This window comes from Diabrotica undecimpunctata, chromosome 1, assembly GCF_040954645.1.
Source record: "Diabrotica undecimpunctata isolate CICGRU chromosome 1, icDiaUnde3, whole genome shotgun sequence".
In the NCBI taxonomy this organism is placed as follows: domain Eukaryota; kingdom Metazoa; phylum Arthropoda; class Insecta; order Coleoptera; family Chrysomelidae; genus Diabrotica; species Diabrotica undecimpunctata.
Window position 1 is genome coordinate 5,314,413 of NC_092803.1, and position 12,754 is coordinate 5,327,166.

General features: G+C 36.7%; 1 protein-coding gene across 3 annotated transcripts in view; it reads left to right on the forward strand.

Moving 5' to 3' along the window:
- The window catches only part of XNP (ATRX chromatin remodeler XNP), a 77,772-nt gene that overhangs the window by 26,444 nt on the left and 38,574 nt on the right, over positions 1–12,754 (forward strand). For all 3 annotated transcript variants that reach the window (XM_072536174.1, XM_072536180.1, XM_072536187.1), the window contains 3 exons: positions 3,296–3,386; positions 3,443–3,535; positions 8,481–8,726. In XM_072536174.1, the coding sequence (XP_072392275.1) occupies positions 3,296–3,386; positions 3,443–3,535; positions 8,481–8,726 (430 nt within the window). The remainder of the gene's footprint in view (positions 1–3,295; positions 3,387–3,442; positions 3,536–8,480; positions 8,727–12,754) is intronic.

A 12,754-nucleotide genomic window follows, 5' to 3' on the forward strand; every position in this document is an offset into this window, starting at 1 on the left:
AGTAGCAACAGAGATGGAATGCCTGCGAAGATGCTGCAGAGTAACAAGAATGGATAGGAGAAGTAATGACGAAATAAAGCAAAGAACATCAATAGAAACAGACATACTAACATATATAGAACAAAAAAGACTAAAGTGGTATGTGTTTAATAGAATGTGAAAACACTGGTTTGCCTTCACTTCTTCGCTGTTTCACTGGTAAATAGAATTGAATTGAAACGCTGTGGACTGTAATTTCGTTTAATTGTAAATAGATGTTACACGTCTAGGTATGTGTTCACTCTTATTTCTTACTTAATTCCAAAATGGAATGAATGCGCATAACCAAGCGCGTAGTTGACATGGTTGCCATTTAAAAAATATCAAAAAAATCCGAACAGTATGGACATGTAAGAAGAACTAGCGACAGCAGATGGATAAAGAGAATAACCGAATGGAGCCCCATAGGAAGGAGGAAAAGAGGACGACCCCGAAAATCCTGGAGGAACGAAGTAGACGACGCTATGAGTAAGAGAGGACTAAACGATGGAGAATGGAACAACAGAGAGAGATGGAAACGGTTGAGCGAGGGAAGGCAGTGAATACTGTAGAATCCCTAAATATATATATATATATATATATATATATATATATATATATATATATATATATATATATATATATATATATATTTAAAAAAATCTCTAATTTTGGTTTGTTTTCGAGCTTCGTAACTTCTACACTTTATAATTTCCTTTATGTTTTTAAGCTAAAGTACATGAATGTCATCAGCTCCAGGCTGATTCTTCAAAATATTGAATAAGTACATTTACTGCATCCCTTGCTTCCCGATGACTTGTCTTAATGAGGCAATCATTGTCAGCACAATTCTCATCATCATCACTACTTGTGTCAGAACTTTCTGTAAGATAATCGTCATTCATAATCTGATACCCTGTTTGTTGGCGATCACATTCTATCCATTCCTGTATTTCGTTATTGTTCGTTTCTTCCAAACCTTTGATTTGTGAGGCTATAGATGCTATGTTTTCGACCGATAACTCACCTTCATTTACGTGATTACCGTCTTCATTTTCCATATCTTCTAAGGTCATTATTTTATAAAATGATTTTTTAATATGATGATCCGTTTTCACTTCACTCCAAACCCGAGCTACAGCATAAATTGCCTCTTTTAAATTTAGGCGTTTCCAAAATCCCGCAATATCACATTCTCCCAACAGTTGAAGCATAAGGTCTTTCCTGTAAAGCCTTTTCATGGCATCGATAACACCTTGGTCCATTGGCTGGGCAATAGATGTTACATTCGAAGGAAAATATGCTACGAATATGTTCCCATCTGCTGACTTTAGTTGCTCTACATCAGGATGCGATGGCGCATTGTCCAGTAACAGTACAGCCTTTGGTGGAAGATTATTTTCTTGTAGATAAGCTCTAACCTGAGGTATAAATTTTTGGAAAAACCACTGTTTAAAAATTACACGATCCATCCAAGCTGCCTTTTGATTATAATAATCAACGGGCAGTGTTTTTATATTTTTAAAAGCCCTCGGATTTTTGGATTTTTCAATGACGGCTATCCTAAGCTTATGGGTTCCTGAGGCATTAGCACAGCATAAAACTGTTATACGGTCTTTGCTTGATTTGAAACCTACAAAAAAATTATTTTGAAAAATACTTTATACGTAAAAAGAATTAAAGCTAACCTGGTGCACTAGTTTCTGAGCCTACAACAAGAGTTCTTCTCGGCATTGCTTTCCAATAAAGCCCAGTTTCGTCTGCATTATACACTTGCTCAGGTTTAAGGTCGTGCTCAGTTATGAGATTTTCAAAATCGTAGCAAAATTCTACCATAGCTACATCATCAGCACTTAATTTCTCCCCTTGAACAGCTAATTCTCGTATTCCATGACGTTTTTTAAATCTGTAAAGCCAACCAGAAGATGCCGAGAAGGTGCCTTTAATTTTCAACTGCTCGTGAAACTTTTCAGCTTGCCTAGCACACATAGGTCCTGATATTGGAACCCCCATTGATATTTTCTGCAAGAACCACTTGGTCATAGCATCATCAAGTTCTCGAAACGTAGACCCTTTTAGAGATTTCCTGTCAGAAATTGCTTTTGCACTGTCCGCTTTAGCTACAAAGCTCTGTAATTCGGATTTTTTCTTCACAATGTTACGAACTGTTTGTTTCTCAATATTATATGTTTTAACCAACATAGCAACACTTATTTTATTTTCAAATTGTTTCAAAATTTTCATTTTTTGCTCAATCGTTAAAACATTGCGTTTACGCTTTTCATTAGCACCCGTACGCTGCATTTTGTGCGCCTGTTTTCGTTCAGCTAACGAACCGGTCAGTAGTTGACGAAAATACGAGAAAACTTGGGGATTCCCCGAAATAAATGTTTACACGGTGCTGCATTATTCAGCGATGAATGTTTATACGGTGCATTATTCAGCGTTCATGGGCGCCACCAACCTCTTACCGTTAGCCACGGATAATCCGCGCACGGATGATCAATTTAATATGCGGCATGAAGAATCCACCGCCCGGATAAAGCCCGCACGGATAATCGGGGTTCTACTGTACTTCTTTATATAGATTGTATTGATTTTATAGGGATTTCGAAATAAAAATAGTCATAACTTGTTAAATACTCTGTATAGTAATGCAAAGCCCAATATTATAAGAACAATAATTATGAGATGAATATAAATATTAAAAAATATATAGGGTGTCCCATTTAAAAAATTGTATGTTTGCTATATTACGTAATTATTAATCACCCCGTAGAATTTCACATATTTTCCTAGTAGGGGGAATATCATTGCCTACATTTTTTCTAAATAAGTTTATTGGATATTTTGTACCACAATGGAATTATCAACCGATGTCACACTAAAAATTCACCCTGTATATAGGGTTGAAACCAAGAAGTGGAGATATGCAGGGTGTCTCAAAAAAAAAGGTAACGCCGTCTCTATAATAAATTTTTGTAACATCTTGCATTACAAACATCTTGCAAAGATGTCTTACTTAACTTCTGGTCATAAAATGTTTCACTTTCACTTATTTTTTATCTTTTTAGTTCTAGATTTAGCCACCGAGACTATTTGGAGATTCACCTTTTTATTTAAGGTTAAATCCTCACCTTGCAACAAACCATCGATTTGATTTCGATTCAAAACTTTCCAAAATAAAAATTGACACAGAAAGATAAAGATTTTCGTCCCTAAATATCTAAAGTGGGTCATAATTCTTCTCTCCAATTCATATAAATATTTTTTTCAGGAAATTGGCCGCTAGAAAACGAATCAGGAACGCCCAAAACAGCAGCAGTGATAGCGATGAAGAAGTATCTACGAGGAGAAATATTCGCAAGGTAAACCGTTGTTTGATGAATGTGTTAGATGAAATCTCATGTGTGTTATGTTACAGGTTTTAGGCAAGGCCTCGTTATCGGCAACGACAAAACAGGCGGAAGCAGAGGAGAAAGAAAGAAAAGCTCGTATAGCCGAGAAACAGAAAAAGGTAAGAAAATATAAAATACAATTTTATGATTATACTTAACTTCACAATAAACGACATAAATGTAAATTAAGTCATAAAATGAATTATATAAATATATCCCCAATACAACTATAAATCTCTTTCATGAAATGTCTATTCACACTCATTTAACTCAAAATTACCAAGTCAATGAACAATCGTTCACCCTTAGAGACCATGTGCCTTGAAGCAGAAAAAGGTAGACACGACCCTTCAAACGCAGGTCGAAATCTAATCTTATGTGATCGACCCACATACAACAGTGAAACATGATGACATTATAATGAGGTCGGCTTGTGAATGCCGCGGCGATAAAACTCTAGAAAAATAAATTCTTTCTATATTGTCGTGGTCAAACAAAAAGAGACAAAATTAAAAGAACTTTTCGCTAATACCAGTTATCGCCAGAAAACTGTATTTAATAGACTAATTACTTAACATCTGCCGCCATTGCACATCAACACTAATATGCTTCAGATATTGGCACCAAATTTATGTGATGATATGATAACAGGATATAGAATTCTAGTTATTAATATATTGTAGTACTTGTTAGTATCAATATGGTATTACTGTCATCGAATGCCATAGTCTGTGGACTAGTGCGCATTTCAATGCGCATCGCCCCGCCTCGAATTTTCTCATTGGCTCTTGACCTGGAAATCCCTATTTATCGCTCGAACGGCACATATAAATATTGGCGATTTTCAGGTCAGTCCCTCACGGGCCCTCCGAGAGCTTAGTGCTCTTGGGGCGCTGCTTCCTGCTGTTCCAATTATACTCTGTGGCTGAGATATTATTCAACTACAATCTGATGTTTTATTTCGACCTATATTTTTGTCCTGTAAGAAATATCTTGTCTTTTTCAAGACAAGTCTTCAGAAGACCACGACCTGATGCTTTATTTCGACTTGGTGTACCTTTGTCATGTAAGAAATATCTTGTCTTTTTCAAGACAAGCCATCAGAAGATAAATATTTACAAGTCCATACCCAGTAAATGGACTTGGGTAGAGGAGCTCTCGACTGCGATATTCGAAGCCCTCTACAGAGCACCTGGAGATAACAGAAGGTGTATAGACCCGTATTTGTTCCCCCGAGGTGACATGGCGCCCGACAACGTGGATTATTCCGAACCTGCGACCCAGCTCGCTTTACAGAACGCAACACACCATTGACTTCAACATGGGTTGAAGTCAAGAGAACAATGGGGAGGGCCACGGAGTGTCTATACGCTAACACTCCGCCATCGAGCTCTGTAGCAGTCCTGATGCCTTCCGTGTGCCAGATGTCTCAACGAGTCAGCCTTCTTCGACGCTTGAAGTCTCGGAAACTACGGAGATCCTGAAGTAGCCACAGTCCCTGCCTGCCCTCCCCGAAATGTGGCGATACCACGGAGGCCCGGGCAAACTCGCCTACGAAACCCCAGGATAAAGTGGATGGGAACCTGATTGCGGAAAAGAAGACGAAACGCTTAGAGAAATAGTACACCGACCGTGGATGGAGCCTACCACAGAGGGAGATGCAGTAACATCCAGCCCCCAGGTTCCAGATAAGTGTTGTATGAGTTTTATAGACAATTCTTTTAATTTACTTTATATTTTTATACATTTATTTTCTTGTGTATTTTCGTATTTTTATTCAATAAATATTTTTCCCAGCCGCAGAGGCTCCAGAGGAGGGGGGATGTCATCGAATGCCATAGTCTATGGACTAGTGCGCATTTCAATGCGCATCGCCCCGCCTCGAATTTTTCCATTGGCTCTTGACCTGGAAATCCCTATTTATCGCTCGAACGGCACATATAAATATTGGCGATTTTCAGGTCAGTCCCTCACGGGCCCTCCGAGAGCTTAGTGCTCTTGGGGCGCTGCTTCCTGCTGTTCCAATTATACTCTGTGGCTGAGATATTATTCAACTACAATCTGATGTTTTATTTCGACCTATATTTTTGTCATGTAAGAAATATCTTGTCGTTTTCAAGACAAGCCTTCAGAAGACCACGACCTGATGCTTTATTTCGACTTGGTGTACCTTTGTCATGTAAGAAATATCTTGTCTTTTTCAAGACAAGCCATCAGAAGATAAATATTTACAAGTCCATACCCAGTAAATGGACTTGGGTAGAGGAGCTCTCGACTGCGATATTCGAAGCCCTCTACAGAGCACCCGGAGATAACAGAAGGTGTATAGACCCGTATTTGTTCCCCCGAGGTGACATTACCCTGTAGTGAGGTATATTTTAAATGAATATAAATGAAGCTGAGATAAATGAATGATAATATCAATATTAGAAATGAGGAAATGTGAAATGTGGGTTGAACATGAGACAGCCAAAAGGAATTGAATACTATGTTGTTGTGAACGGCATGAATAAAGTTAGATAGTTAAATATATGAATGGACAACCAGACAGAATGGTATGTGTGTGAATGTGTATCAGAGAAAGAATGAAATAATAGAGATTATGTGTTGAGTTATCTGTGAGGAGATTAGATTGACTGCTTATCTGAGTTGGTTAAGTGAAATTTTGTATAGTATAGGTGGCAATTTAGTCGACAGACTGAAAGTGTCGAATGGATGGGTGAAGATTGATGACGAAGAACAATTCAAGCAAGATAAGTAAGGTGACCCAAGAAGTAAGAGACACGAGGAAAGAATATGTGACAGAGTGAGTCGGAAAAGGACTGAAAGGAGGATGAGAAATAAAGAAACTGCGATGGGATAAGATAGTGAAAGTGGGAGGGATATGATAAAAATACAAAAGGAAGAAAATTGGGGGGGGGGGGGACAAATTGAAGTATGTGTTAAATGCTATTAAATGTTGAAATAAAGCCTACAATCCATTTAAGACGACAAAAGAACTTCTACAAGGCTGTGCTACGTCCCCTACTCTGTTTAAAATATTCTTGGAAAAGACACTCAAACCATGGAGGAGAAAGTGCGAAGGAATGGGCATACCAGTAAGAGACGAATACCTATACACCTTAAGTTTTGCCGACGATCAAGTAGTCATCGCACAAGATGAAGAAGATCTCAGCTTTATGCTCAGAAAACTAGAAGAAGAATATAAAAACAACGGAATGGAAATAAACTTAGAGAAAACCGAATACCTAACAACAGAAAACAAGGATATGAGAAACCTAGAGATAGACGAGGGAAGATAAATAAATGGAACAGATAAATTCAAGTATTTAGGAACCATAATATCGAACCAGGGAACAACAGAAGAAGATATAAACAACAGACTGAGACAAGCAAGAAACTGTATAAGACAACTAAACTCAGTGTTGTGGGATAAGAACATTACGATAAAGACAAAAAAGAGAATATATAACACCCTGACAAGAAGTATCCTGACATATGGGTCCGAAAACTGGGAGTGCAATCAGACATAATCGACTATATAGAGGAGAAGAGACTATCCTGGTACGGCCACGTCAGAAGAGCGGACAGAGGACGCTGGATAAACAAAATCACAGAATGGAGCCCGATTGGAAGAAGAAAGAGAGGAAGACCCCGAAGGTCATTCAGAGATGAAATCGACGAGGCTATGTAGAAAAGAACCCTGCGAGATGGAGACTGGAATGACAGGGAAAATTGGAGAAAACGGTTGAGTGAAGGAAGACAGTGAAAACTGTGGAAATCCTTAGTAGTAGTAGTAGTAGTTAATGGGTGATTAGTATGAGTAAGTAGTAAAATGTTAGATGCTAGTGGGGTGGTTGGAAAAGAAGGAAAACAAGCAAAAAAGAAAAGTAAGAAAATTTAAAGACAATTATTAAAATGATGATTTGGATTAAGGGAATAGTTGTCGGTGTATGGGATTAAAAGGTCGATTTAGGGTAGTTTGGCGGTTGACACAATTGAGGCTAGTCCTCATATCTCTGGAAATCTCAAGGTCCTCATACAAATCCAACCGTAAAGTGTTCCTATCTTTGATGTTGTGAATTAAATTGATACCGTCAGGGATTTTAAAATGATGATTTTTGACTTTAAGGTGATGAGAAAAAGCTGATGTATTATCTCTTTTAGAGTATTTTGCAGATCTAGTTGAGAGTGGCCTATAAGTCCTACCAATGTAGGAGGCATCGCAATCAGAACAAGTCAGTCTGTAAACTCCACTACGGTTCATATAGTATATTGTATTTTTAGTATTTGTCAAGAAATGGTTAAGAATATTTCCAACTTTAAAAGATATGTGTGTGTTTTCTGAAGAATTAATTATAATACGTCTGATCTTTTCAGATAATGTGGGCGTGTGAGAGGTTAAAGACCTATAAATTGGGGTAGAAGAAGAAGATTGATTAAAAGCAGAATTTTTAAGCAATCTAGATTCTCTTTTACGGATGAGTTTATCTATTATAAAAGGATCATAACCATTGTTGACAAATATTTGTTTTATGACGCCGAGTTCTTTATTAAAGGAGTCAGTTGACATAGGTATTGAATATAGTCTGTGGATAAAACTTCTAAAAGCAACTAATTTGTGTGATAGAGGATGATTGGAGGAAGAATGAATGACATGATCGGTTTGGGTGGGTTTACGAAAGATACCAAAGTCAAATTGATTGTTGAGTCTGGTAATAGATAAATCTAGAAAGTTAATGGCTTGGGAAGATTGTAGTTCCATGGTAAATTGGATATTTGGGTGGATTTGAAATAAACCTTCTGTATAAGTTTTTTAAAACTTTTGTACTTTCAGACTCCAGATTGACATATCCGTGAAAGGTTGACTGGCTTTCAAAGTTGCTTTAAGCTTTTTTTAGTCGCTTGTTATGTAGTAGTAACATTTGTCTTTGAAGTTTGAACCCTTGGATAGAAGCGTAATTAATTTTTTTTACGGTTTTTGTTTCATTAGAAATCATCTACATGCTTCACATATTTTTTGTTATCAGCAATCTTCATATCTTAATAATCACATTTTTCCAGTACAATCGCATATTCGAAGAGAAAAAGGATGCTACGATCGAGCAAGTTGTCCTGGATTACGACGAGAAAACTAAGGAGCCCGTACTGGAAGTCCACAAAAAGATCGTGAAAAACTTGAAACCTCATCAAGTTTCCGGCATTCAGTTCATGTACGATGCTTGTTTCGAATCGCTGGAAAGAATTAAGAACTCCGCTGGATCGGGTTGTATATTGGCCCATTGTATGGGTTTGGGAAAAACCTTGCAGGTGAGTAAATACAGTAAAATAGATGATTTCGGACGATTTTGTTATCGTTAACTAATGCTTGATAAACCATTTACAGTTGTGCTCATAGAATATATATGTAAGGGGATTTAAAATGCTTGGATCGATTTTTATTCAATATTAGTAGTACTAAAAGTACTAAGCAATTGTTTATCGTCACCCAGAATGATTTTTCTTCATTTATACTCAAGAAATCAAGGGTGTAAGATGGTAAAATCAAGGTGCTCTGTTGCTCTAAACATAAATATACCTAATTTTTCGAATCGAATCATGACTTCACCTCTGTTCGTAGAATGACCCCCTTTATTAGTTGGGCAAGATATGTTATTAAAATTGTCTTAAATATCTCTTTTTTTATTTTTGTATTTCTTATTTTCTCGCCTGTCGGGTATCTTATTGTTTCAGCTTACAGGGTCTTAATTGCGACGTATTGTAATAAATGGGGGGGATCCACTGTAAATAATTGGAGAACCGATTATAATATTCGCGGGAACCCTACTGTCACCATTCTAATAAATGCTGCTGTCATCATTGTAAAAGACGCCTGACTCAAAATCCTTGGATGCGTCTACAATTCTTAGGGGATACTTATTCCTGCGAGCGGGACAAGGGTTACTGGTCCCACTAGTCTGAGCTGACTGGTTTCGCCCTCGCGGCTTACGGAGGGTAGGGAGATTTTGGAAAAAGGGGATTAAGGACTTCTAGGTCTCAGGTCCTGTAAAGAGTTGAGTCTATGGGCTTGCTTTAGAAGCCGGAGAACTGCATAAGCGAAAAATGTGTACTCTTCTAGTCTCTAACTGTAACGGCCGGGAAGAACAATAAAACCAAATTTCGAGTTTACAATGTATTAAATAGACTGTATACTACAACTAAGATAACAAGATATCAGTTATAACCAATAATGATTCGATCAGGCGCGAAGGGAGACGAGAAGAGACAAAGCAAGAAATTAAAGGGTGGACAATCCGTATTATTATGTATTCCTTGGGTTAGTATGTCGATCTTAGTTACCTTCGCGTATTTAGGCCCTAGCTAATGAATACGCCTTCAGTCCTACAGGAATTCAAGATCAATCTGTTGAAGTACCGCTGGCTATCACGAACTTTCGAAACTCCAGATACCGGCACTTATACGGTACACTACCCCGTCGAGTTACAATAGCGCGCTCACTGGGCTGCGTATGTCTCGATCAGCCGTGCTTCTCGCGTGGAGCACTCTCAGGTGCCTCGTTCTTACTGCCCCCGTCTGGCCCGCTTCGTTCGTTTTTTATGAGTCCGTATTCTCAATTTCCGATCGTAGTATCAAGGTCGAGTTTTTTATTTTTTTGCTGACTGAGTCCCCGTGATTAAACCGGGTCAGGCAATGGTGTTATTTTTCCAGCGAAGGTCTATGTTTTTAACGTGATGTTTTTCTTTTAAACAACCGTGGCGACCTGATATTTGAGACTCGTGTAATACACTTAAACTAGGTCGAGTTTTCATTCTTTGTTTAATGTGAAATGTATACATTAACTATGTCGAATTATTTGTTCTTTATTCAATTTGGAATATATAATAATTATTTAAATAATTATTACTCTTTTCTAGGCTAACTACCCCTTATTTTTTCTTCTTTATTTCCTTGCTATGTTTACATTACAGTATTTTTCAAATGTGCCGCCCCTAATATGTGTAGTTCCCCGCCTCAATTGTACACTCCTTTTAATTTGAGACTGAGCAATATTTATCCTATAAACAGATACTTTTCACCTTTTTATTTGAGTTAAAAAAAATCAAATTGCCCACTGCTAGACTGGACTCAATTACTTAGATAATATTGTTTTATAACTTTATCGAAACTATTACAGCTTACCTGCTTAATACTTTTTGGTAAAATATTGTAATAGTTATAATTAAGACAATTTTTTTCTGAAATACTTAATCTACAGCGATTTGTTCGTAAGTAGTGACAGTTTCGCGTATTGTGAACGTGGACATCACACTGCTGTATTAAATGGGAACGTTTTTTGTGAATTTCAGTTAGAACTTGAAATTTGGAATTTTGAATTTGATAAAAAGATGTTCTAGATAACTAACCCCTGCTAAAATCCTGACAGCTTTTTTTGCATTCTAAAAATTTGAAGTGCATTTGTTGAATTGCTCCATATAATTACACCATAGTTTAGGTGAGAGTGAAATAAAGAAAAATATGTCAATAGTAATGTTTCAAAGTTGACAACCCTTGCTAGTTGGCGAATAACAAATAATGAACTTGATAGCTTTATCTTAAGTAGATATGAGTCGACCAGTTAAGTCGATTATCTATGGTTATTTCCAATAGTTTAATAGTATCTTTGTTATCTGGATCATTGTGTAAATTACTTGCAGATATAACTAAATTTTGCGTTTTATCAGAATTAAGTTTTAGTTTGTTTGCAGCAAACCAAGAGATATTTAGTAGAAACTTCCTCATGAGACATTTTTAAATCATCATTATATTTTCCTGATATAACGTATGTTGTATCATCTAAGAATTGTATGATTACGTACGGAGATATGAATTTAGGCAAATCGTTGACATAAATAATAAACAAGAGGTCCTAAGACCGACCCTTGTGGGACTCCAAGTTATACGGATAGAAAATCGGAGAGATGACCTTTTGACACTACCGCCTGGTGTCTGCCTCATAGATAAGAAGTTATAAGCTTAAGAGGGATACCTCTGATTCCATAGTAATTTAATTTGTGTGTAATTTAGTTTGTTAAAGTGTCGTGTGAAACGCAATCAAAAGCCTTCGACAAGTCGCAAAGAGAAATTGCTATGCGATTGTCGCGTTCAAGCCCCTCAATCATCTCGCTCACAACATTAAATACCGCGTTCGTAGTAGAACGAGCACTTCTGAATCCTTATTGTGAGTTACTAAAGTAATTATTTGACTCAAAATAGGAATCAAATTGTTGTTTGATAACCTTTTCAATCACTTTCCCAAAAGTAGAAACAATGCTTATGGGTCTGTAATTGTCAGTTTTTGAGGAATCACCTTTTTTGTAGATTGGTAGAACTTTTGAGTATTTAAGTACTTCTGGAAATACTCCAGTTGATAGAATTAAATTAATAAGATGAGTGAAAGGTGTTAAAACAATTGGGTAAGTTTCTCTTAAAATTTTGCTCTTAATGTTGTTGTGAGTGCAATATCATATCGAAGTAGAAGTCAGACTGTTATACTGAACGCTCTATCAAACAGAATTGTTTACAGCGATTGTGTTTTGTTTGTGCTTAGATATAAGCCATGTTTCCTGGAGTTATGCAGACCAACGTTAAGCAAAGTGTGAAAGAATAGTTGAAAGGACCGTTCAACAAAGCAAAATGTTGTGAAAAATCATAACAAGTCTGAAGGACTACAAAAAACAGTCCATTAAAAATATCATTGACCATTTTAACACGTTGACTGCTCCAAAAGCTTAATTTTTAATGGATATTATATTTTTAAAAGCTTCTTAACAACCTGATCTCAACGAACTATATCATGTAGGGTCTATTATAAATGTTACAGGATGAAACTTGAAATTATAGAGTGCGGAAACCATTTATGACATAAAATTGTTTGTGTCCCTATGTTAGAAAATTATAAAAACGCTGGGACACGTCAACTTTTAAATTCAAATGTGTCCTTTTTAAACATAAATTTATTTTTAGTGGAACACCCTGTATATTTCTGTTTTAAAATCTTGCACCCTGTATTATTCATAATAGACCCAACTGTTCGTTGATATCAGGTTGTTAAACAACTTTTAAAAATATACAGGGTGTTCCATTCAAAATAAAGCTCATGAACTATGCTAGGCTTGTGTGAATCACCCAGTACATTTATGTTTAAAAAGCGTACATTTATATATAAAAGTCGACGGGTCTCAGTGCTTTTTATATAATTTTTTATAAAAGGGGAGATATAATTTTCCATGACTAAAAGTGGTTTCCACTCTGTATCTCAATGCGCATTAAGTATTTTCGTGGTCTTCTCTCATTGTTTG